Source organism: Magnolia sinica, chromosome 13 (assembly GCF_029962835.1).
Source record: "Magnolia sinica isolate HGM2019 chromosome 13, MsV1, whole genome shotgun sequence".
In the NCBI taxonomy this organism is placed as follows: Eukaryota; Viridiplantae; Streptophyta; class Magnoliopsida; order Magnoliales; family Magnoliaceae; genus Magnolia; species Magnolia sinica.
Genome location: NC_080585.1, coordinates 15,623,310 through 15,647,939, shown reverse-complemented (window position 1 = coordinate 15,647,939; position 24,630 = coordinate 15,623,310). Strand labels below are relative to the sequence as shown.

The window sequence follows — 24,630 nt, the reverse complement described above, 5'->3', positions numbered from 1 at the left end:
TCACAAAGCGGTTGGACGGAGTGGATTCCTGAAAGACATCACGGTGGGCCCCACCTAAGTTCCCAGCGTAGGAACTTCCTGCCAAAGGCTTTCGCAGGAAATCCGCGTCCGTAGGTTTTCGAGTTGTAAGTGCCCGCGTATCATCCATGATCCATCACACTCTGCCAAACTGCCAAATGGCATTACCGTAGTAGAACCTCGTGATGGCATTTCCGTAGTTTTTCACATAAAGAGCACCGAAATTCGAAACGCATTCTTCCTTTCAGCAGAGGACAGGGATCTGCTTTTAATTTTGCCCGCTCAAACGCCTTCCTTTTGGAGCCATTCGGTCTTGCGAAGTTAACGGCGTTACATCTCTGAAACGTCCGTCGCAACTTCTATCGGAGATCCAAATCCAGCCTCAGCCTCCAGCCTCCAGCCTCCAGCCTCCTTCCCATGGAAGAACCCTCTCTCTTACCGGATGGTCTTCCACGGATTCTAAACAGCGCCTTGTGCGCACGTTAAGGCAAAAAAAAAAAAAAAACCCCACAAGCTCGCAATCTCGCGGCTCCAATCGCTCAAACTTCCGCACCCTCTCTCTGTCCTTCGATTCTTCTCAAAGTTCTCTTTTCTCTCATCCCTTTCAACTGTTTTTTCTTGCATTTTTGATTCAATCCAAGTTAGAGAAGAAGAATCTCCCTTTCTCGGCTCCATTTTCGTCTAATTTTCGCATCTTATCACGCCGAATCGAGGTGAGCAGACGATCTCTTCTCCGCATTGATCTTTTCCTTTTATCAGTCTGTTTCAAGAACATCGAATAATCAAAGATCCGATCCGGTCCTCTTCTTGAACTGACTGGTGCCCTAATCTGGGCACGAATTCATTATCTACGGTTTTTTTTTTCCAGATCCGCGCCCCACATTTCTTCAACGAGTCAGAAAATTGCGTTAGTCACATGTTTCTAGCATTGCAAATGGTTGTAATCTGAAAAAAAATGGCTTAAAAGACAGCTTCTTTTCGTTGAAAAAAATCGATATGCGGGAAGGATTTTTTGACGGAGCTGTCAGGTTGAAAAGATCTAGGCAATGCTGCATTGCTCGAAAGATGCCTGGGTGTGGTAGGTTGCGGAGGTTTTGTTCTTGTAGGAGGAGATAACTCATCTCCTTTCAGAGAAGCCTGTGGCTTTCGCTACTTTTTTCACGGTCTTGAAATTGGAGGCCTGAAGCGGAACGCCTCGTTCTGAAGATAGCACAATGAGTTCACGGCCGGAAGAATACACAAAAGAAGACGGGGAATTCAATGGCTTTAGTGCAGAGGAAAATACTGACCTTGAGGTCGACTATGGTAGGAAAGCTTTTTATTTTATTTTTTATTTTGACTTTATCCTTCTCTTTTTCTGTTTTTGCAAACAGTTGATCTACGATTTTGTCAGTTTGTTCTACAGCTAAGCGGGTAGCAAATGTGCTAGGGTGGTTGAAGTGTATGTTTCCTCACTTAATAATGCCTTCTGAAGCTTCCGAAGAAGAACTAAGAGCATGCTTGATTGATGGGACTGTATTATGTAGCATTTTGAACCAGCTCAGCCCTGGCTCTGTACCTGAGGTTGAGTTCTTTACATTGGCTCTTCATGGAGTCATCCTCATTTCGGGTTGGAATTTATTTTTGCATATATGAATTGTCATTTACATTTTTTTTTTTTTTAAATGGTAGAGTCGAGGTGGTTCATTTGTTTCTTCCGGGCAGCGCTTGGAGAATGTCCAAAAGTTTCTTTCAGCTATCGATGAAATGGGGTTACCAAAATTTGAAGCATCAGACCTAGAGCAGGTATACATACTTTTTCCCTAACATTTTTCTTCCATTAAAGGTCTGTTTGATTTGCTGTAATTCCTTGTAAATTGAAGGAATTATGTCATCATTACAAATTTACCACGGCCAAATCAAACAAGGAAATGGCCGGTCAAATGCAGTTGTTTTAACGAGACAGGTAATTTGTAATCATCACTCTTTTCCATGTAATTATGGTAAAAATATCCAATCAAATAGCCACATTAGTTTATTTTGAACATGATGTGACATTGAAGTAATGTAAAAAGGCCATCATTGCGATTTTCCCATGGATAAATAAAACGTTGGAAAAATGCTGTCATTGCAAAATGCAGCTGATGTAAGGAGACGGGTAAAGTTATTTGTAGTCATTGCTCATTTTCTTGCATTTCCTTTACATTACAACAAATCAAGCAGGTCCTAAAGGAACTCCATGTACAAAGAGGTTTAATCCTTAGAGATATGGATGCATCGGTTGTGATAGCTATATGACCAGCCATGCTTTATGGGACAAAATATTAGGCATTTGAGGAAAAACATGTTTAGAGGATGAGTATAGATGAAATGAGGATGTTGAGATGGATGAGTGGCAAGACGAGGAAGGATGGAATTAGAAATAAATGCATTCGAGGGAACTTAGGAGCAATACCTATAGACATAAGATGAGGGAAAGAAGACTTAGGTGGTTATATAATGTGCAATGGAGACCAAGAACTATGCTGGTTAGGAGTGAGTTAGTACAAGTTGAAGCCTCTAAAAGGGCAAGGGGAAGGCCTAGAAGGACATGGATGCAGGTAGTAAGAAAAGACTTGATGACCTATCTTCTAACTAAAGGTATGGCCCTTGATAGAATGGAGTGGTGGAATAGGATTCATGGAGCCGACCCCAAGTAATTGGGATAAGGCTTAGATGATGATGACGGTGATGGTGGTGCTGAGTCGTGAATTATTTATTTTATTTTCTTCTATTCCACATAAGCATTGAAACTTTTACCAACGTTCCGCTTCAAAATATTGGAAGTATTTTTGTCATGAATATACCACAATAAATTTTTTCTGCAGTGGTACCATACAAATGACTGTATCACAATGTGTCCTTTCTATTGGTTTTTGTCATTGATATATTCCAATTCAAACCCATGGCATCAGAATTTATCATCAATACATTCCTGAAATAATTTTAGTGGGATTCAATATCACAATGTTGGAAGGTATCATGGTGTACCGGAATCTGTCAGGGTAAATTCATTCAGCAATATGATATGTTCAACGATATTTTGAACCTTGGCCTCTCTCTCTCTCTCTCTCTCTCTCTCTCATGCTCACTGTTACGTAGGTTAATTGTGCAGGGGTCTATGACAGCAGTTGTGGAGTGCCTTTTGACTCTCAAGAAACTCTCAAACTTCAACCTCAGAGAAGATAATATTCATGATGCAAACAGTTCTGCAAAATGTGGAATCCAGTCGAGGAAGAGGTGGAAACTTCCTGAAGTTGGAAATTTGGAGGGCATGGATGGAGTCCAAGGGGATCAATCAGCCTGTGCACATAATACTCTATCAGGAGAAGAAAGGGGGGCGATTTTTCCAGAATCAAAATTCCAGCGGGTTTCTTTGAATGATGCATTTTCAGGTACAACTGTGGTTGTTACTCGGAAAACTGAATTCAAGTCATAGTATACAACTTAGTAATTGAAGATAATAGAATGGGATTCCATTAAAAAAGATAATAGAATGGAATGGGAAATACTAGAGAAAATGAAAATTCTGGATAAAATAATTAGTAGCTTATTTTTAGACATTTTCTAGTTTAGTTATACATGATCCAACTTGCACAATGTCTTTGTAAATAACTACATATGACCATGCATAATGCAGGGGAACTAGGGTCCTGAATGAAAAGAACATCATTGAATGTCAGAAGCACATATTTAACCTATGTACTTGATCTGGTTAGCCTTGGTTAACATCTCACACAGCGATTTTGAGAATTGCAAATGGAGTTGAGGAATCACTTCCCAAAGTAGAAGTATTAACAAAAATTTAATTCTTCATTCTCCTATTGTAGAAGACTTTCTTGATGTATGTATACTTTCTCCAAGGCAAAAGAGATCATGATAGAATCCCAATATTCATTAGTTCTAATCACAGCCATCAATTGACAAAATACTAATAACGACAGCTATTCCAAAATCCAGTCGCCATTATATAGCTTTTACAAAAGGTACTTTGTATTTCAATCTTCACGCCCTCTCATTTGAGTTTTGCATTGATTGGTTGTACATTTTTTCAACTTTGCTTGGTTGTGATCTGACCAGCCGGTCCAAGCTTGGGTAGAGGAGGGGTCATGATCATCAGGTGGCTAGTCATTGAACTTTCACCAAGCAGTTGTAAGAGTTCACTTTTAAACAAGATAGGCAAAGCTGAACCCAAATAGCTGGGACGAGGCTATGATGATGTGGTAGTTAATAGTCATAACTCATAACACACCCACTTGTATTATCATTGCATGGTCATGGGCTTGTAGGAAAGCTAACTTAATAGGCTTTCAAACATGACCCATTTCGTGTCATTTGTATGCTGTTTAGCATGTGAAAAGTAGTTGAGGGAATACGTGACAATAAATATGTCTACCACAATGAATCACCTTAACCCTTCTTCCTTCTCTTTTGCCTCTTTAGTCTTCAAATTCTCCTAGATCGATTTATTACTCGTCATATTCTTTAGTTGTAGTGAAAATGGATTTCTAATGATTTGTTTCTTCGATTGTTTGGTTCAGTTGGGTTATATAACTTATATCAACCTTTAAATTAAATTTATGGCTTCAAAATACTGTCATAAGTATGCGGTATGTTATGAATAAGATGGCAGAATGTGAAATCTGGTTATAGGTCTAGTTATTTGCTGGTAATAAATATTCATAGTATACATTATCTTATTATGACTTGGACAAAGAAAAGACGCATCACCATCAATCTTCCAAAGGATTATTTTTCTTTGATAAATAGTTAAGCTTTATTGAGATTAGAGAAACTAGGGTAAGGGCACACGGCACATGTTAATTAACCTCCATAAAAGGCGTTCTGTGCAAGGTTTAAAGAATTCGCCCGAAACCGGCACTTATTGGGCGATATGTGCTGGTATCATCCATGAACAATATGGGTCAATTGGCCCCATATTGGCTCAAAACAGCCTGATATATGGTGATACGTAACAGTATTGGTGGTGAATGAAACATTATGTGACACACCCATTTCAAACCTTGTTTCCATGTGAAAATTGTATTCCATCATGTGTATTACCCCATCGTTGGAGAATATGCGCACGTGGGAGCATTTTGTGCAATATTCGTGTGACAAATATGAAAAATGAGTATGCATGTCCAAGTAAGCATTCACAATGCACTTTCGTCTGCACCATGCATAAAATCAAGAAGGATATCTTGGGCCGCTTCCAAATCTGGTGGACCACTCCGAACTTGGTGAATTGATGCTTGCTTGCTTGGCATGCGTGAGTTTTCTAAACCACAAGAAGATCCTCTGCAGAATGTCTTTACTAGCTATTTGGTGGGTGGTTTGGGAGGAAAGGAATGCTAGGTTTTTCAATAACACCAAAAAGCCGGTGGATAGTATCTCCCTTAGAGTCAGATTGCTGGTTTGCGATGGACTGTTTCCGCCCCCAAACTCATTAAGGGTTCTAATTTGGATTTCTTAGTTGTTTAGCTGGGTCGCTGTCTCGGCTTCCTTGCTTCCCTCTTTTTTCTTGTTTGCTGTAATTTGAGTCTCGTGTTTAATCAAATTCGTTATCTTAAAAAAAAGTGCATAAAATCAAAAGAGGAAAGACAAGTTGGGGCCAATTGTCTTGATTTTGTGGGCACTATTGTTGATTAGGTTGAGCTCAAAGGGTGAAAATAACAATTAACTATGCATGCTACCCCCAACTCTTCTCTGGCATGCAGGCCTCTGTGAAGTGATTGCTCTATGAGTCCAGTGGTGGGTACTTGCAATAAGTTTTGGGCGAGCACAGAGCAAATCTAGAGTTCCAAACCAGGCTAAATGTAGGGGTCAAGTCTCAGCGAAAGGGGATTCTACATCCTGACATGGCACAACTTCAAAGAAATGAACTAGCATAGATTACTTACCAATTAGAACATCAAAGCCTCTAATAAGAGTATGCCAATTTTTTTTTTTTAAATTTTTTATTTTTTAAAGAGTTAGAAAATAGAATGATCAAAAGGAAAAAAAAAGGTAGAGTCACACCACATTGAAAACCCTATGGAGCTTAGTTGTACAAACATTCTACTAATTTGCTGCTCCAGCTTCGAATCATGCTTCAGACTAGTGCTTCCAGTCTCACTCACTAGCTGTTTAGCTAATTGGGGCTGTTCTTGGGAAGTATTCCTTGGGGTTCGTAGCTTGGACAGGGGACCATTGATTACTCTTGTTGGAAGGAGCTTTGCCTCCGTGGGTTTCTGGAAGCTCAACGTGTATGGGAGCTCCATGAATAATCTAGGGGAAGTCTGGCTGGTATTGTGGTAACACTAAAGGATGAGCGTGGCAACATCAAATTCTCTTTCTCTGGGCTGGTTGGGATCATCTTGTCCTTAGGGAGGTAACTTGTATTGCTGATTCTATGGCTGAGGAAGGGGGGCCCACAGATATTCCATTTGTATAGGTGACTCTCATCCGATGCCTTAATGAATTTTGTTATGTATCCTTGCTTTCTTGGCTTCACTGATAAATTTCTCGTGTTATTTTAAAAAAGAAACATAATCATAACGGTCTATTTCTTTTAATTGTAACCATTTATTTCAACAAACTATTAAAAAACACTAAGATGTCCCCGAATCCCGTTGCAATCATACGTGCTTCCCATGAATAATTGTCAATGACCAACTCAAATGACATCAGAATTGTAAAATTTTGGGCTCATTTGAAAGCAAACTCAATAGACTTTCATTTGGGACCAATTTTGTGTAACCCAGACATATGTGTGCGATCAATGCCCACATATTGTCCAACTTTGCTTGATTTTTGGGCCAGTGCCTGTTAAGAGGTAGTGTCCACATGTTAGAACAACTTAGATCTTACGCGAAAATTTCAACAGCAGCATCTGTTGTTCACCTGAGCTTCGTGCGATTCCCTGGTAGTTGTAATGAAGCAGCTTCATACAATAGAGTTCCAGGCCCCCATCTATCTGATGGGTCACAGATGGGCCCTACAAGCTGGTCGATTAAAGATAGGCCATGAGTTGTAAATCAAGCCCATACAAGGTCTTGATTAAAGAATTGGGGAATCCAACTGTCCATATTGATTAAAGATCAGCCATGAGTTTGCTTTAACCCTTATTTTTTTAGGTTTTCTGTAGAAGTGTCACTGGCAGCTGTGCAGCATTAATTTCTGTTTCGTCTATTTCAAAATGCTGCTTCCTATCATTCAAGTAGCTGACCTTCTTCTTCTTCTTCTTTTTTCTGTAGACATGTCACCTCCATTGTTACAAGATGGTGGACAGAAGTTCCATGAAGTTTTTCAACTGAAGCAAGGGTGTTATTCAGATCTTCCTGCAGATAAGATTTCAGAAATGATGAAGTTGAATAGTTTAGATGTAAACTCTTGAATTCACTTATAGTGGTTGGGCCTAAGCGTGTCTATGTTGCTATCCTCTCTTTTTTTTTTTTTTTTTTTTTTTTTTTTTTCTGATTTTTTTTAAAGCATATCATTCATGCAGAATGCCTCAACTCAAACACTTCTGAACATTGTGAATGGGATTCTAGATGAAAGCATCGAAAGGAAGAATGGGGAAATACCTCCGGTAAATTAGTGAGAGACTGCATGGATGTTTAGTAATAAAACATTCTTACATTGATTGAATGTTATCCTTTATCTTCTATTCATAAGGCAAACGTTAGCGATCTTTTGGATCTGTATGGGAGACAACAGTTCATTGTTTCTCTTTTATTTTCTCTCAGCGTGTAGCGCGCCTATTGAGAATAGTCGTGCAAGAGATTGAGCGGCGGATTTCAACTCAATCTGAGCATATAAGACATGTAAGTTGCATATGTGACTCAATTCATCTGCAGATTTTTTATTTTTTATTTGAAAGGCAATGTACTGCAGAATGTTCTGTTGCTTCTTATTAATTTCCTTATGGATGCATATCTACAGCGAAATAATCTCTTTAAAGTGCGTGAAGAAAAATATCAATCAAGAATTAGAGTACTTGAAACACTTGCCACTGGCACAAGTGAGGAAACCCAGGTAAGTATTGTTGAGTAATATATAATCCTGAAGGGACAAGGTTCAGTTTCATCGGTATTTGTAAACTAATTCTTTCTACCAATATTTGCTCAATTTATTTGAAACACTCTTCATGTTTTTTATTTACAGATTGTTATGGACCAGCTTCAGCAAATGAAGGTTCGATTCTAATCTGTGAACCGACTGTTTGTGCATATACATGCTAGGGCAAGATTCCACTTTGACATTTTGATTTCCAAGCAATTTGTTTATCATGCTCTTCTAAGTAAGCCTAGCACAATCTTCTCTTATTGCTTCCTTTCTCTTGTGCTTGCTATATCTCTTGTATTGAATTGGCTTCAGTTTTGATGCATGCGTCTCTTTTGCATGGAAGCAGTTTGCATTTAAATCTATATGCTACTATTAAAAGTGAAAACTAATTTTAAGATATATATATAAATCATGGATTTTTTTCCGGACTTTTGCATGACCAACCAAACTACACTTGCCATGGTGAAAATACCCCACTCCCCCATGTTGCAATTTTGTAGGATCTTTATGCAGTTACTAAAACTGGAAGTTTGTTGTATTGTCTCAACACAGTGCCTGGAATTATCAAACCCTGCAGGAACACGTGCAAATTTGAGACCTATGTCATCTTTCCATCTGGTTAGAAGCAAAGTTAGATTTTATTTATTTTTTTGCCTAAAAAATTAGGCCATTTCACTCCTTGGGCGGGCCACGATGTAGAAAGTAAACTAACGGTTTTTATTTTTATTTTCTCTGGCAGTCCATTTGCTTTGTATGCTGTGGCTCATCTGTGATGAGTAATGGCCTGATTTTTAGGCAAGAAGATCTTAACAGCATGGCCCACTTGCTAGAAAATTTTGATCTTGCACACACATTCCATATTTGCCTGTGTTCCTGCCTGCACAAATAAAAGGGGGTTTGCTATTCCGCATGCTACTTTAGGATGTGCTGTAGAAAACCTCTCACATTATGCTAATATGTCCATACACAGTTACTAAAATGGAGGTTTCCTACAATTCCCCAAGTATTGCTATAGGATACCTCCACTGGATTTTTTTTTTTTCTCGAATGTGACAAAAGATTTATTATATACAGTTACTAAAATGTGACAAAATATGTCTATACACAGTTACTAAAATGGAGGTTTCCTACAAGTCCCCAACTATTGCTATAGGATACCTCCACTGGATTTTTTTTTTCCTCGAAATGTGACAAGATTTATTATATGGGAAAAAGGAAAAACACAGAAAATGAGAAAACATCCAGCAGCGGTGACCCTCTCATGACCCAAGGAACTACTGGATGCTACAAGAAACTCAAATAATAAAATAACCACAATAGAAGCGGCGAAACGTATCTTAACTGTAGACAATCTTCAGAAAAGATCTATGATTCTCCCCAGAGTTTGTCTAGTATGTATGGGCAATGCAGAATCGATAGATCACCTCTTCATACATTGCCCGTTTGCGCTACTTGTGTGGCCACCATTTTGCAAACCTTTGGCATAGACTGGGTGATGCCATTGTCAGTAGTCGAGCTGTTATGGATGTGCATGATGTTTTACTTGCTGAGGACAAGTTAGTGGCTTGGAGGTTAATCATGCGTGCCATGCTTTGGCACATTTGAGGGAACACAAGTTCGCAACAGTCAATGGTTTCTCAACAAACAGGGTTTGTGGAAAGCAAAGAGGATGTAATAGAATGGGCTTCTAGGATTCAATATGTTAATGTCTTTTATGTTTCTTCTTTGTTTGGAATGTAATGCCGTGCTCCCTTTTGGGTTGTAATATATCTTGTATTTTTTGTTGTTTTCAAGCAACCTTTTGATAAAACATATCCATTATCTATTATCCTTCAAATAAATAAATAAATAAATCCTACACTAGAGTCTAGAAGTGGCGAAATGGGCAAAAGTTACACCACACTGGATGCTCCACTTATGCATAATATCCTCAAATAAGAGACCTCTGAACTCAAAGAAGAGAGTGCCCAACTAGCAATCATTGACAAAATACTTGACTTTTGCTTCTATGGAGATGGCCTTCTTATAAAAAATTATCCTAGTCTTTTTCATCCAAAGTCCCCATAGCAAACTAACACTTTGTTTGGATGCTTGAAAGTCTGGTTAGAAGGGGAAGATGAGATCCTCGTAAGTTAGGTTATAGGAAAAAGACTTCCGGGAAGTCAGGTTATTGTTTTTTGGATGACAACACTAGAATTACATGGAACCCAAGTTCTTAAGTTTAGATGTGTACTCATAAAATAATAGGTCGGTGTTAGGGGTTTGGTATGCCAACATACATTGTTATTTGGAAATGGCTCGCCTAGCGAAGCTCGAATGCTCAGGGGCACTCTTACTTGCTTTGGTGTGGTGTCAGGGCTTCATGTTAATTTGCTCAAGTGCTTCGTTTCTGGCATAAATATGGATCCCATTGCTGAGGTAGAGATTGCTACCATCATTGGGTGTAGAGTTGCTCAATTTGCGGTGAGTTGGTGACACATCCAGGTATTTCTATTGTACTGGGTTGAATGTGGAGCAATTGCCGGGATGCTATCACTTGAAGGTATGGGAAGAAGCTGATGACTTTGAAAGGTAAACTGTCGTTGACAGGAAGGAGAATTACTCTCATTAAAGCAGTTCTATCCAGTCTCCTAGCCTATATGCTTTGGATTTTTGTCGGTATTCGGTTAAAGTGGCAGCCCACACAGTATACACAGAAGAGTTTCCTAATGAGGCCCATAAATTCCATTTGGTAAAATCCGAGGATGTCTGCAAACCTTAGACATGGTGGTTTGGGCATTTGAAACATCAGGGTGATGAATCTAGCTTTCTTGGGAAGTGGCAATGCTGTTTGGGGAAAGGAGAGCAGTCTTTGCTAAGGGATGTCTGAAGCTCAAATATGGAGTAGACGTGGACGGGTGGGATATTGTTCTTGCCTCGATGAGATTGGGGTCCTACATTTGGAGATCCATCACTTGGGCTCATGATTTTTGCTCAAGCTTATTTAGATTCAGAGTGGGCAGGCATTACTAGGTATTAATTTTGGGAAGACATTTGGTGTGGTGCGTTTGCGCTAGCTGAGAGTTTTGAGAGGTTTATCTTATTTCAAATAAAATAGTGCTTTGGTTAGTCAATGTTTCCATAGTGTGGTCATCACTTCCCATAGAACATGAAAGACGATGAGGCTCTTTTGTCTGGCTGCTTAAGTCTTAATACATTGCAATCAGTTTACACTCCGATTACAGGTATCGGTTGGAGAATATGGTGCCTTACTTTTGACGAGAAGCTTTCGGTCAAAAGTCCCTTTCGGTGGCTCTCTGTTAGGGCTTTGTCAATGATCCCTCTGTTGTGTCAAAGATCTGGAATTGAGTAGCCCCCCCTCAAGGTCAACGTTTTTGCCTGGCTGGCCACATTGGGTAAGATCCTAACTACTACAATTTGCAAAGACGTGGGCTCATCATCTGTAATAAGCGCATGCCATGCTACAGAGATGAAGAATCTATTAATGATCTTTTCATTCAGTGTTTTAGTGGCTGGAAGGGTGTGATATGTGTGCTTTAGGATGTCGTGGGTTTTCCCGGACTCTGTTTCCAATCTTATTTCTGGTTGGCCTGCTTGAGCATGGGGTCCCATTGGTTGCATGTTGTTGAAATTAGTCTGCCTTGTCACTCTTAGGGCATTGTAGGAGCGAAATACTATAGTATTTGAGGGCGAAGCAGCTCCCCCCAAAGCAGTTGTTTCACACATCTTTAGATTGCTTTTTCAGTGGTCTAGATCAGACGCTGGCTTCAGATCCATTCTGACCTCTTCCTTATCCTCTAATTGGAATGTAGTGCTTCGTGGTAGGAAAAAAGGGTTATATCTTGTCATTCAAACAGATGCATCCACCTCCCAGAGGCTTCAAAATCCTTTTTTATTCTTTGAGAGATGACAACAATTTTTATTAGCTAACCCACCAAGCCAAAAAAAGCAATGTGGGGAAAGAATACAACCAAAGCAACTAAACCAAAAAGGAGAGAAGGGAGGCAGATCTCACCTCCTCCACATTAGAGGCCCAGCTTCTGACGTTAAACTTGACCTTCCTAACAACCTCCTTCTCTGACGAGCTTGTATTTTGAAAACAACGCCCGTTCCTTTCCCTCCCAAATACCCCATAAGACTGCGACAATAACAAGCTGCCAAAGCACCTTTCCATCTTTCCCGGGACCCCCCACCCAAATATCATGCCATGCCATGCTTCAAAATCAGTTTCAATGGCAGTTTCTTCAGTTCCGTGGGTCTTTGAGGCATTGTTGGGGTGCCATAATAGTGTGCTGCTCATTGAATTTTCTGGTACAAAAGGAGGCTCTGATTCTAATGAGGTTGAGGCTGCTGCTCCTTCGTAGGGTCAGGATCTTGGCTCAATTCAATCTGTTCTTGGCTATTGGTTGGGCCATCTTTGGCATTTGTGCATGTAACGTTGCAGATTTGATTGATAAGGCTCGGAACATACTGTAAGCATCAGGTAGCATTCAAGCATGCCCAATGCCAAGGCTTATCAGCTCGCAAAAGAGGGCACTGCTAGATCGAGCCTGTGATTGATGACAAAAGATTGGGCTGATGCCTTTGTCTTTGCATTTTTCTAGTTCTTGTAGTTTACTAGTGTTGGGTTGTGTCCATTCTTTCCTTTTCTTGGTCTGTGCTGTTTTTGCACTTGTTGCATCTCTAATTTCTCTCCTAATAATAAGATCACCTTTAAAAATTGATAGGTTGGTTGAAACAGATAGAGGAAGATAAGGAGATTGCAGGGGAAGATGGTATTTTTAGGTTAGGTTGATGGAGAGAGATGGGCAGAGAGGGAAATAGGAAGACATTGGGGGAGATGTGTTTTTGTTGATGAAAATGGCTAGGTTTTGCAGGATGTGAGGAAGAGAAAGGAGAACAAGATTGAGGAAGATGGTATTTGTATGTTGGGTTATGGAAAGATGGAGAGAGGGAAAGCGAAGGAGATTGAGACAGGGAGATAGGTTTTGGGGGTGGGGAATGGCTAGGGTTTTGTGGGATGTAAGGAAGTGAGAGAAGAACAAGATTAAGGTGGAAGATGATATTTTAGGTTGTTTTTTCTGCAGTAACTGCACTATAAGGGAAAATTACCAGGTATACTCTAAGTCTTACTACGAATCAAAGAGCCTTACAAAAGAATCTAGTAATTTCTGCCATCCCTATGTCTTGCTCGGATGCATTTCTAACAAATATACACTACTACTGATATCCTGTCTAAGCATGCATCTCATACATGTGGACATGCTAAAATAACACCAGCTTGCTAGATATAAAGCATCCAAAAGAGGGGGCTACCCTTTACCTCTTGTCATTTCGGAAATATGCATGTTTTGCTAACTAGGCCTATTTTCCTAGTACTCTTTAGGAAAAAATATGGTTCTTTTTCAAGACAAATTTTTATACTATGAAAAGTGACAGTTTCACTGGCAATGAACAGTTAAATATTCTGAATTTTCGTAATTTGCCTTGTTCCCCTTTCGGTACTTCGTGTCAATCCGTAGTGGTTATCCTTTTAGCGACTGTTTACCTGGTTGCCTAAGTATATGGATCCTTTTTTATCCAAGTATGGAACGCCATAAAATATAGGTAGAAAATAGATGAATTGACTTGCAAGTGTTTGTTAAGCATTAACTCAATGTCACGAGGCAATGCTTCCAAAATTCAATTCATATTGGCTTTAGGTTGTTACTTGACATGTAATTTGATTTGTATTTGTTTGTTTTGAGATTGCATCCATTTCAGCTTTTGTTATGGGTATTGGTTCATTGTAGACTGAGAAGGCCAAAATGGAAGAGAGGAAGAAACTTGGGGAGGGAGATGTTGTTAGATTGATGAAGGAGAAGGAAAACAGCGATCTCGTAATTTTAGCACAGAAGGAAGAATTAGAAATAACAAAAAAAGCATATGAAGAACAATGCTTACAGTTTGAAACACAAGCTAAGGAAGCTAAAGTGGCATTGGAGGAGAGGTTAAAGGAAGTTGAGAACCTTCTGACAGAGTCAAGGAACAAGGCCAAAGAACTACAGGCAATCTCAGAGTCGAAAATCCAACATTTGAACAAGAAAGAGCACATTTACCAAAATTTCATAGGTTTCCAGTTCCAGGCTCTGCGGGTATGCCATGACTAACCATATTCTCAATTGTTTTGGTTGTTATATCTAAACTAAGGTAATTGAACTTGCAAAACCATTTAGGAACTGAGGGTGGCTTCGAAGTCCATCAAGAAGGAAGTTATAAGTACACAAAAGGGCTGGCGGGAAGAATTTAACAGCTTGGGTAAGAAAAGATATACATGTTTCTTTTACCATTTGAAGCTTTTATTGGTGTGAGTGCGCGCACGCGCGCACGTGTGTTTGTGTGTGTGTACATACATATGACAATTACCTCTCCTCTGTTTTTTATTAGTGCAGATATTTCCCCTCCATTAGGTGTTAGAGGAATCTGTACCAAATGACCAAAATATCCGTAATTGGGTACAAAGACGTTATATAGTGTGGTGCCCACTGTGGTGTATGTATGGCATCCAACCCATCCAGCAAGTCTACTCCAACATAAAAATGGTATGCCCAAAAAAATCAAGCCGATCCAATGATTAGGTGAGCTGCACCATAGAAAGTAGTCAACAATCGCCCAAAACCTTCAAATTCATGTGATGGTTGGATCTGCCTCATTTTTGGGATGCCCCATTTTCATAGTGGGGTCAGTTTGTTGGACTGGGTGGATGACATGCATTGTGGTGCCCACAACCGTCTCCAACTAGTTGCCTATGAGATAAAGGCAAATTGGTCATTTGCTTAAAGACAAAGTGCTAATAATAGACTGTGCATTCATGCCTCATTTTTTTTTTCTTACTTTCTGCCACCTCTACCTTGTGCAGGGACAAAACTTAAAGGACTAATAGATGCGGCTGAAAATTATCATATGGTCCTAGCTGAAAATCGTAGGCTGTATAATGAAGTTCAAGACTTAAAAGGTGCTACGTTATAGCATAATAACATTATATTGCCAAGTTACCAATCTCCCTATGTTTTTGGCTTATTTCTGGATGGTCTTTCATGGATAGGGAACATTAGAGTATACTGTCGGATAAGGCCATTCCTTCCTGGTCAAACCGGAAAGCTGACAACGATAGAGTATATTGGTGAGAATGGAGAGTTGTTTGTTACGAATCCCTCCAAGCAAGGAAAAGATGGCCACCGGATGTTTAAGTTTAATAAAGTCTTTGGTCCTATGGTTTCTCAAGGTTTGCATCTTCAAAAGTTTTCCTTTTTTTGTGACTCTGAGTGATTCATCAATTCCATCTTATTTTGTATTTTAATGGGCAATATGGAATAAAGCATCTCAAAACTTGGCTGTGATCATGCCAACATTAGTGCACCAGATCCAATGAAAGAAAATGAATGCTTGGGAATAAAACACCTAGAATGGCTTCATTAAATCATCTTGCATGTCTTGAATGCTGCTACTTCATTAGTTCATAGTTTTCCATATACGATATAGCTTGGTATTGAGCCTTTCAAAACAAAGAAAAAGAAATAGAAAAAAAGCCTGGTATTGATAATATTGGTTAGTATGGACACAATGACTCCAATATGCTATTATAATCTTTATTTTTAAAAGTTTTGATAAGATTGTTGCTCCTCATTAGTTGATCTCTTAGCTTGGTATAGTATCAGTGGATTCTTCATGCCAATTCACTAAGTTGTGTTTTAGTCATATGCAGTTTCTTTTGTATATATTCTAGTGCCAGTTGGAATTTTCCAAACTTGTTTGTTCACCTTTATTTCTCAAAAATATCTCAAACCTCCATTAAAATTTCTATCATTTGTTGAAAACAGGATCGCTCGCTTATGTTCTAGAAGCTAGATTCTAACTGTGAGCACTTCCCTGGAAATGGGAGCATGTCCATCCAATTCACACTACTGTTTCAACTGAATTATGCTTCTGAATTGACAGTATGAACAACTGTGTTGTCGTTCTAAAAAGAAAGAAAGAAAATATAAGTTTGAACAGCATGGCAAAATGAACAATAAGACACAGTGGGTTTGGGTTGGTTAACAGGGATGGAGGGGATCTCCATTACAACTGCAAAGTAGCAAAGAAAGAATCTAAATAAATGAAGCATAATCTTTCATTGAAAGCATAATCATATGGAAGCTGTCACTGAAGCATCATCATGAGGAAGCTATCACTGGTTTTCCATCCCTGTACCATTTTGCCTATTTTCTCAAAGGAGGAGAAGAAACCAGAACATGCAACCATTATCACTTTGCATCGTAAAAGCTGATGAAAGTTGCTCCAATTATACTAAATTGTAGTTGATATTTCTGTTTTGTCACAACTTTTTTGCACTAACGTTATTGAATAGGTCATATTAGATGTTTGATCTTGTTAGGCTCCAACATATTTATAGTACATGATTCTGCTAATCTGATTTTATATATATATATATATATATATATATATATATATATATATATAATTTTTTTGTAGTTCACACAAACTTCTATTTTAAATTTGTGTACACAGACAGACATATTTAATACCTGTTTTTTGGTACTCGATTAATGAGTTACTTCTAGGAAACCGTTTTATCATTTTTCTCATGCTTTTACTTTTTAATAATATTGACAGAGGAGGTATTTTTAGACACCCAGCCATTGATACGATCTGTTCTTGATGGCTACAATGTATGTATCTTCGCCTATGGTCAAACTGGTTCTGGGAAAACATACACTATGGTATGCACTCTTTTGCTATTTCACATTCTGTACCTGCATATGCGTTAGTGGCTTCTTTGTTTGAGTGATGTTCTACAATGCATCTGATTGTGTTTCAAAATTTTACAGAGTGGGCCTGATGCATCATCAAAAGATGACTGGGGGGTCAACTACCGAGCGCTGAATGATCTTTTCCACATTTCTCGGAATAGGAGAAACACTTTTATGTATGAAGTTGGAGTTCAAATGGTTGAAATATATAATGAGCAAGTGCGTGATTTACTCACAAGTGACGGTTCACACAAGAGATATCCTGCTATTAAAATTTTATGATTTGTGCTCTGTTTAATAATAGTGTTTTATGGTTTCTGGGAACAATTTGAAATTTTCACCTGTGCCTGGAATTTCGAACTTTACTGACTCTTTACATTTTCTGCAGAACTGGTGATGTGTTTGCACAGATCCATTTCTGCTTTCTCGTTTCTTAATTCATTTTGGAGCTATATTGTAGTTTTGTTAATTTGTTATTACATAGCATCTCAATTTTGTTCCCTTTGACTTGCACACACTTGGGATTTGGAGTACCTCTCAACCCAATGGGCTTGCTGTCCCTGATGCCAGTATGCATCCTGTCAACTCAACTGCAGACGTACTGGAATTAATGCAAATTGGACAGATGAACAGGGCTGTAGGTGCCACTGCTCTTAATGAAAGAAGCAGCCGGTCCCACAGGTTTTATCCCCTTATCTTTTGTATTTGATGACCTTAGATAATTGTTTGTTATATTTCTTACAAGATCTATGTGGACAGTATTCTCACAGTCCACGTTCGGGGTGTGGACTTGGAGACTGGCACTGCATTGCGTGGCTCCCTTCATTTGGTAGATCTTGCTGGAAGTGAAAGAGTTGATCGCTCTGAAGCAACAGGAGACAGGCTTAGGGAAGCACAACATATCAACAAATCACTGTCTGCGCTTGGAGATGTCATCTTTGCTCTGGCACAAAAGAGCCCTCATGTACCATACAGAAACAGTAAACTAACTCAAGTTCTTCAGAGTTCTCTAGGTATTTACTTCGAAATTTTAATTTTCTATTATAAAGACATACCCCAGATAGCTTTGCAGAATCATTGAGGTGTTAAAGGTCTGCTCTTTCATCTTTTACTAAAGAGATGTTTAGGAGATGCACGTAGTGAATTGAAGAAGGGATTCATGGCACACATCCATGTGGCACAGGTTTGCAAGATTGCCTCATTCATTAAGTAGGTCCCACCTGAACGTGACCTGGCCCAAAAGTCTGATTGGGTTATTGGTCGAGTCAGCTGCAAGTGTGTGAGAAATGGTTGAAAAGGTACGAAGGTTCTGTATTGAACAAACATGTGTGACTGCCTGATGAATTGACTAGCCTGATTTTTGGGCTATGACATGTTCATGGAGGGTTGCATTTCGTGCGTGGCCCAGATCTTCCACACGTGTGCCATATTGGCATGTCCAATGGGAGTGTTTTCTTGAACCAGCCTTCGCTTGAATCTTGTTAGCATTTGTTCTTGTTCCCATTCTATGTCCAGAACATTTCCATATTCTTTTCACTATGCAGGTGGCCAGGCAAAGACCCTCATGTTTGTTCAGCTCAATCCAGATGTAGACTCATATTCTGAGACAATAAGTACCTTGAAGTTTGCTGAGAGAGTTTCTGGAGTTGAGCTAGGTGCTGCACGGAGCAACAAAGAGGGCAAGGATGTTAGAGAATTAATGGAACAGGTACTTTCTCCGATCATTCCTTCATGGTTTGGATATTCTGCTTCCCAGAAAAATAGACCCCATCTTCTTGTTAACTACTATAAATGCTTTAATATTTACAGAGCATGGAAAAATTCTTATGGGAATTTTAAGCGGAGACAATTTGGTGGTTTTGGATTTCAAGTGATTTCAGGAATTACTGATAAATGCATTTTGCATCCTTCAGCCCTAATCAATGTTCTCTCTTCACTTTAGCCGTCTCCAGTCTCTGTTTTACATGGCTGAATCATCTCAATCTGCCCTCCATTATTTTATCTCTGACCGAGCTCATTTGATAAGTATTTTCTAAATGCTCTTTGACCATGCAGGTGACATCCCTTAAGGACATAATTGCAAACAAAGATGAGGAAATCGAACGGTTGCAACTGCTCAAGGATAATAGAACTCAGTCCCCCAATATATTTAGTGAAAAGCGTGGCCCAAACTCACTGAGGAGGGCACCCTCCTCCCCTGGTAGGCTTTCCCTGGGAGGTAGGCCCTCAAACCGAAGCCGAAAACTATCAAGTGGAAGAGCAGCAGCGTCCTCTGACAAAGCGGGCTCTGACCTAGACAACTGCTCCGAGTACAGTGATAGGCAGTCTGAGGCTAGTTCTCAGCAGTCTCAAGAAGACTTTAGGCACCAAAAGGAATTTTTGCGCCAATCAAGGCTCGCTGTAGGGTACGCAGGTCAGGATTTTTCTGAAGATGTTGAGCTCTTGGGCTTCGGTGATGGCGATTCCGAGGAGAGATTAAGTGACATATCAGATGGTGGGCTTTCCATGGGAACAGAAACTGATGGCTCAATAGGCAGTGTCGTCGAGTTCACCCTATTCCCTGAAGTTGCAAAACCGGCGGAGAGCATGGATAAAACGTGAGTACTTTCATATTCTTAAGGCTTTGGGTGCATGATACATGACCAATGCATAAACCAAATAACTTGTGAGATCAATAACAAAATTAAGACAATTAACAAAAAAAAGACACAAGCATTGCCTTAACACCACAGATATATCATGAAAAAAAAAGAACATGCATAATCCTAGCCTAAGTTACCAACATTGTCATACAAGATCATTAAATAAAAGAAAACTAGGATCTAATGGGTGTAGGGACATCCAATTAGCATAGGGTATAGTGTATTTTATGGTAGAGGGCCTAATACAACATGGGATGAATTAGGGTTAAAGAGATTGAGATATATAGGAATTAGGGTTAAAGAGATTGAAATATATAGGAAGTCGGGTTAGGGTTTGGATTATTGATGGGTATGAGAAAGTGAAGTTTAGAAGAAGATGAAGATCTAGAATGGGAGAATGAAGAACCTGGAGAGAATACCTGGATGGAGGGGAAAAGAGATGAAGGTGTGGGATAGATGAAGACATCGCACTTCCGTTGATGAAGATTAACTTCACACCAATGTCCCTTCCAAATCATATGGAAGTATCTTCAAATCCCTTGAAGATGGAAGAAGAAAGCAAGAGCTTTTTATTTTTATTTATTTTTATTTATTTTTTAAATTTTAAAAATCACAAAAACCTAATGAGGGAGAGGGTCATGCACCCACCTTCTTTTTATAGCTTTAAGAAAGTTGAAAAATTACAATTAAGATCCTGTTTTGTGAATTTTGACGAAAATGACCCTAGTCTAACTAAAATCAACTAAAACACTCAAAATGATATCCTAACATAACATAAACAAAACTAAATTCTATAATGCTGATAAAATCTAAGAAAACTAGTGTGGAAGATCCACGATCAATGGCCCGATCATATGATCCAACAACCTGATCGTCATGTCCCTTCGATCCAACGGTCTGGATCACTTCATAAAGCAACCCATGTGCATCTTCCCAATGTGGGGTCTTTCAGATGCTCGCACATGCACATGGGGTCTTTAGCACAATCATGGATACTCGCCCAGCCACATGGAAATTGGTGCGGCCCGCCTCCTCTGATACGTACGCAGTGGTGTACATGAAGTGATGCCCTCATCAATGCATTTACTTACACAGATTTCTTATTTGGGTAATTAACTGAAGTGGGAATTTTAATAATTTCCTATCATTTCTTAAATATTATAAGGAATTTGATTCTTAGCAGGAGGCTTATATTCGTTGTACCCCTTAAATCCTACCCTAGTTGTCCAGTCTCCACTTCTCCCAGCATGCTGCCCTGATTCCAATAACTGAATAGATTAGTTTATATTGCTTGCTATGCTATTTTATATATGTACTATTCTTTAATAGAGGTGTGCTAGCCCTGCACTCCTCCCCCCCCTATTCCCTGAAGTTGCAAAACTGGCAGAGAGCACGCATAAAACATGAGTATTTTCGTACTCTTAAATCTTTGGGTGCATTTGCTCACACAGATTTCTTCTTTGGGTAATTAACTGAAGCAGGAATTTTAATAAATTTGTATCATTTCTCAAGTATTACTAGGAATTTTGATTCTTAGCAGGAGCCTTATATTCATTGTACCCCTTAAATCCTACCCTAGTTGTCCAGTCTCCACTTCTCCCAGCATGCTGCCATGATTCCACCACAATAACCGAATATATTAGGTTATATTGCTTGCTATGCTATTATATGTAGGTTCTATTCTTTAATAAAGGTTTGCTAGCCCGCAACCCCCTCTCTCTACACACACCTTTACATGCAGCAGTCAGCGTGCGTGCCAACCCCGCAAGTGCATAGAAGTTTGCTGGCCACACACACACCTTTACATGCTGCAGTCAGTGCACGTGCCAAACTTGCAAGTCCATGGGACATTTGAGCAGTGAACAAGGTGCTGCCTCAATGAGGATAAGAAAAAATCAGGCAAGTCCCGCCCATCAGGTTATATAAGATGAATTGCCTTCGCCTGTCAAAAAAAAAAAAAAAAAGGAAAAGAAAAAGAAAAAAGGATGAATTGCCTTCTTATTCTTGGATATTCTCAATTCATTTTCCAGCAAAACTTCACTCATTTTTTTCTTGATGTGAAGCCAGAGCTACTCTCTCTATAGGTAATTGCTGTCTTGATGAATGATGAAAATTTAGAACTACTGGATGCAGGACCAAACTTCCATCGCGAATTCCTCGACCCCCTCCAAAGCCGACACAAACGGGACTTACACAACCACCTCCAAGGTTTTCTTCAAAGGCTTCAACAAGTAAGTACTTCTGTATTATTTCTTTTCTTTTTGGTACTTTTAAGCTTGTACTATCAAGGATACTCGGACCAAGATCATAGATGCTTATAAGACAGTCTGGGTCACTGCGTTGATGGGGTGCTTTATCATTTTCAACCCATTCCCTGTTCAGTCCATAGTAACATTCAGTTATCTTTTCATCAGACTACCAAATCATTGTGGTTTTTTGTTGATCTGAGTCGTTGACATCATCATCTAAGCCTTATCCCAACTAATTGGGGTCGGCTACACATACCCCTTTCTGCCATTCCACTCTATCAAGGGCCATAAGTACACGCCCTAGCATGGGTCTGGAATGTCGTATTGTCAGGATTCATGATAATCTGAGTTTATATATATATATAATATTCCATTTTTGGTTGAACACTGCATTGCTAGGACAAGTTATGATGAAGGTCATTATGTAGGCAGATTCTAACCGGTTTATCAGTGGGACTCGAGTCCAAGATCTCTCTAGAAACAGGATGTCCTCCAACTACCGAGATCAACAGTTTGTTTGTTTTTTTTTTTTTTTTTAAAATTATTTTTATTTATTTATTATTATTATTATTTATAGATCAACACTTTGTTTCTTGTACGTACGGAAAAGATCTCTACACTTATAAATCCAGGGGCACCAATCATCAGTGTCTCAGAAGGATGAAAGAGCAAATTTACTTTGTAATTACTATTTTAATTTTATCATATTATTTAACCAAAAAATATAGTAACCATTATTGGAAGCTACCTTAAGATTTGATAACAATGACAATAAACAATAACAATGACAATAACAATCAATAAATAAATAAACAAAAAATACAGGTCATCCATGGCATATTGTGTCCCTGGTTTTAAGACTTGGACTTGGTCGGTCTCAATATGCGTCGATGTGAATCAACAAACTGATGTTCCGGATTACCAAACCATGGGTCCCACCTGTCACTCATCTGGTACAAACTCGACTAAGGACTGAACAAGTCGGTCCAAGTCGCTGAGTCTTAAAACATTTGATTTTTCAAGCATTGACAGAAACATGGCGCTCCTATTTTTAGATCTAACAACCCCTCTGTTAAATTTATATTCCACACCTAAAAGCTTCAGACTGAGCAGAACTTCCTGAGAAGAATATACTGCCTTTGAAAACTAGGTGGGTTTTGGGACAAGTGATCCTTATGTAAGCCACAACTGTCTGATCTTTTGATTTAATAGTTGTCCGATGTGGTATGGCCACTTGCTAGGTTTATGGGCTTGCACACCTGATCCTTTCAGGTGCTCCCCATGTATGAAAACCATCCTACAAAAAATAGAGGGTTCACTTGGCTCAGAATCTGGTGTGGCAAGCCCTGGATCATTCCTCAAATTTTAATGAGACGGTCGTTGGTAGGAGATGCCCTCATCACCAGTCTTCAAACTTGCAGGTTCGAGAAAAAGTGCTCCTGGCCAAGCTAGCGGCTCTTCAACCAAATCCTCAAAACGATGGCAGTAAAGGAGGCATATCAGCGGGAACAACTTTTGTACTGACATCCATAACCAACTTGTGTGTTTCCGGAGTCACACTATGCTGCTGAGTTGTACCGTTAAATCAACGGGAGCTAACATGCAACTTTGAGCATGTAATTTATGTATCTTTTAAAAGTTACAAATAGCTTGTATTTATGGGGCTGTGTAATGCATCGGGTGATTCAGAGAGGGTAGGGTCCACGCATTGCATCGGCTGTGGGATTCATTTCATTGTCAGTGGAATTCTGGTGGTTTCCGAGTATCTTTGTAATTCCTGGCATATGTTGTATTAGATTTGGATTAGTAAAGAAGCATTAACTTATCCTAAATGTGTGAGTATGGTAATTAAGGTAAGCTATAGCAGTTGTCCCTTCTGTCACTAGAGTCATATCAGGAATGGAGGGGTGACTTACAAGCAGACTCAGCAGAAATATCTGCTGCTACGGTAGCTTCCCTGAACACATGGTTTGCCGTCCAATTCCTAACGTTCATAAACGAGGGGTAGCTTTCAAGGATCAGTTGAATATTTCAGAATGACACGACTGATGTGGTAATGATTTAATTGTTTGCTAGAAATAACCTTCAATCTCTGATCTGAGCATGTGGCACTGGCTACTAACTCCAATTTCCATGGTTTTAAGTAATTGGATGCAAATAACCCAATCAAAACAAGGAAAAATTGTGTGAAAGAACTAGAGACTACTTGTGCATGTTATGGTGCATGTGCCACGTGTGCCAATTTGCCAGTGCCATTCTCCATTTTGAAGGGCAGCAAATAAGCAATGCTCAACCTTATTGTTCCTCTCAATTGCTGTATTAGTTACATATGGCCAACTTTTACAAAATGATCCATGCCTTGCCCATACAGGAAGCGGATTGCCTGCCTGTGACTCCGGCACAGCAATATACCTGTGCCCAGGGCTGTGTGGAGCCCACAGAGATGTCCGTGACATATCCACTCCATCCATCTGTTTTGAAAAAAAAAATAAAATCATAATAGGACAGGATTCTAAAAATCAGGCAGATCCAAAACTCATGTGTGCCACACCAACAAAACAGTGGGAACAAAAATGTCCACCGTTTTGAAACCTTCCTGGAGCTGACCAGGGTGTTTAAATGCCATCGAAACCCTTCATAGGGTTATTACCACTCAGAAAAACTGTAGGAGCAAATATCATCCTAATACAAAACTTCTGTTACCCCCTGGCAATCAATCCCCACTGTTTCTTGTGGTATGGCCCACATGATTTTTGTATCTGCCTGATTTGTAAAATCCTGTCCTATTGTGGCCTTTCAAAACAGATGGATGGAGTGGATTTGTCAGTGACATATCTGTGGGCCCCACAGCCCTGGGCACAG

At 39.4% G+C, this 24,630-nt stretch overlaps 1 protein-coding gene across 1 annotated transcript; it reads left to right on the top strand.

Annotated features, from left to right (window-relative positions):
* Positions 1 to 1,014: 1,014 nt before the first annotated feature.
* Positions 1,015 to 23,600, top strand: LOC131224127 (kinesin-like protein KIN-14C). The gene is made up of 22 exons (XM_058219677.1): positions 1,015 to 1,096; positions 1,201 to 1,323; positions 1,424 to 1,581; positions 1,690 to 1,803; positions 3,152 to 3,431; positions 7,275 to 7,402; positions 7,526 to 7,609; positions 7,767 to 7,844; positions 7,963 to 8,055; positions 8,185 to 8,214; positions 13,878 to 14,219; positions 14,301 to 14,382; positions 14,984 to 15,079; positions 15,170 to 15,349; positions 16,741 to 16,847; positions 16,956 to 17,134; positions 17,394 to 17,558; positions 17,637 to 17,890; positions 18,422 to 18,585; positions 18,933 to 19,474; positions 21,638 to 21,750; positions 23,190 to 23,600. The coding sequence occupies exons 1-22, from the start codon at positions 1,015 to 1,017 to the stop codon at positions 23,255 to 23,257; spliced, it is 3,462 nt and encodes a 1,153-aa protein (XP_058075660.1). The 3' UTR covers positions 23,258 to 23,600.
* Positions 23,601 to 24,630: the final 1,030 nt, after the last annotated feature.

Excerpts from the sequence above, each read along its gene's own strand:
- LOC131224127 (XM_058219677.1), top strand. The coding sequence starts at position 1,015 with ATGCGGGAAGGATTTTTTGACGGAGCTGTCAGGTTGAAAAGATCTAGG. Across the intron at positions 7,610-7,766 it reads AGAATGGGGAAATACCTCCG|CGTGTAGCGCGCCTATTGAG; the intron begins GTAAATTAGTGA and ends ATTTTCTCTCAG. Across the intron at positions 8,215-13,877 it reads ACCAGCTTCAGCAAATGAAG|ACTGAGAAGGCCAAAATGGA; the intron begins GTTCGATTCTAA and ends GGTTCATTGTAG.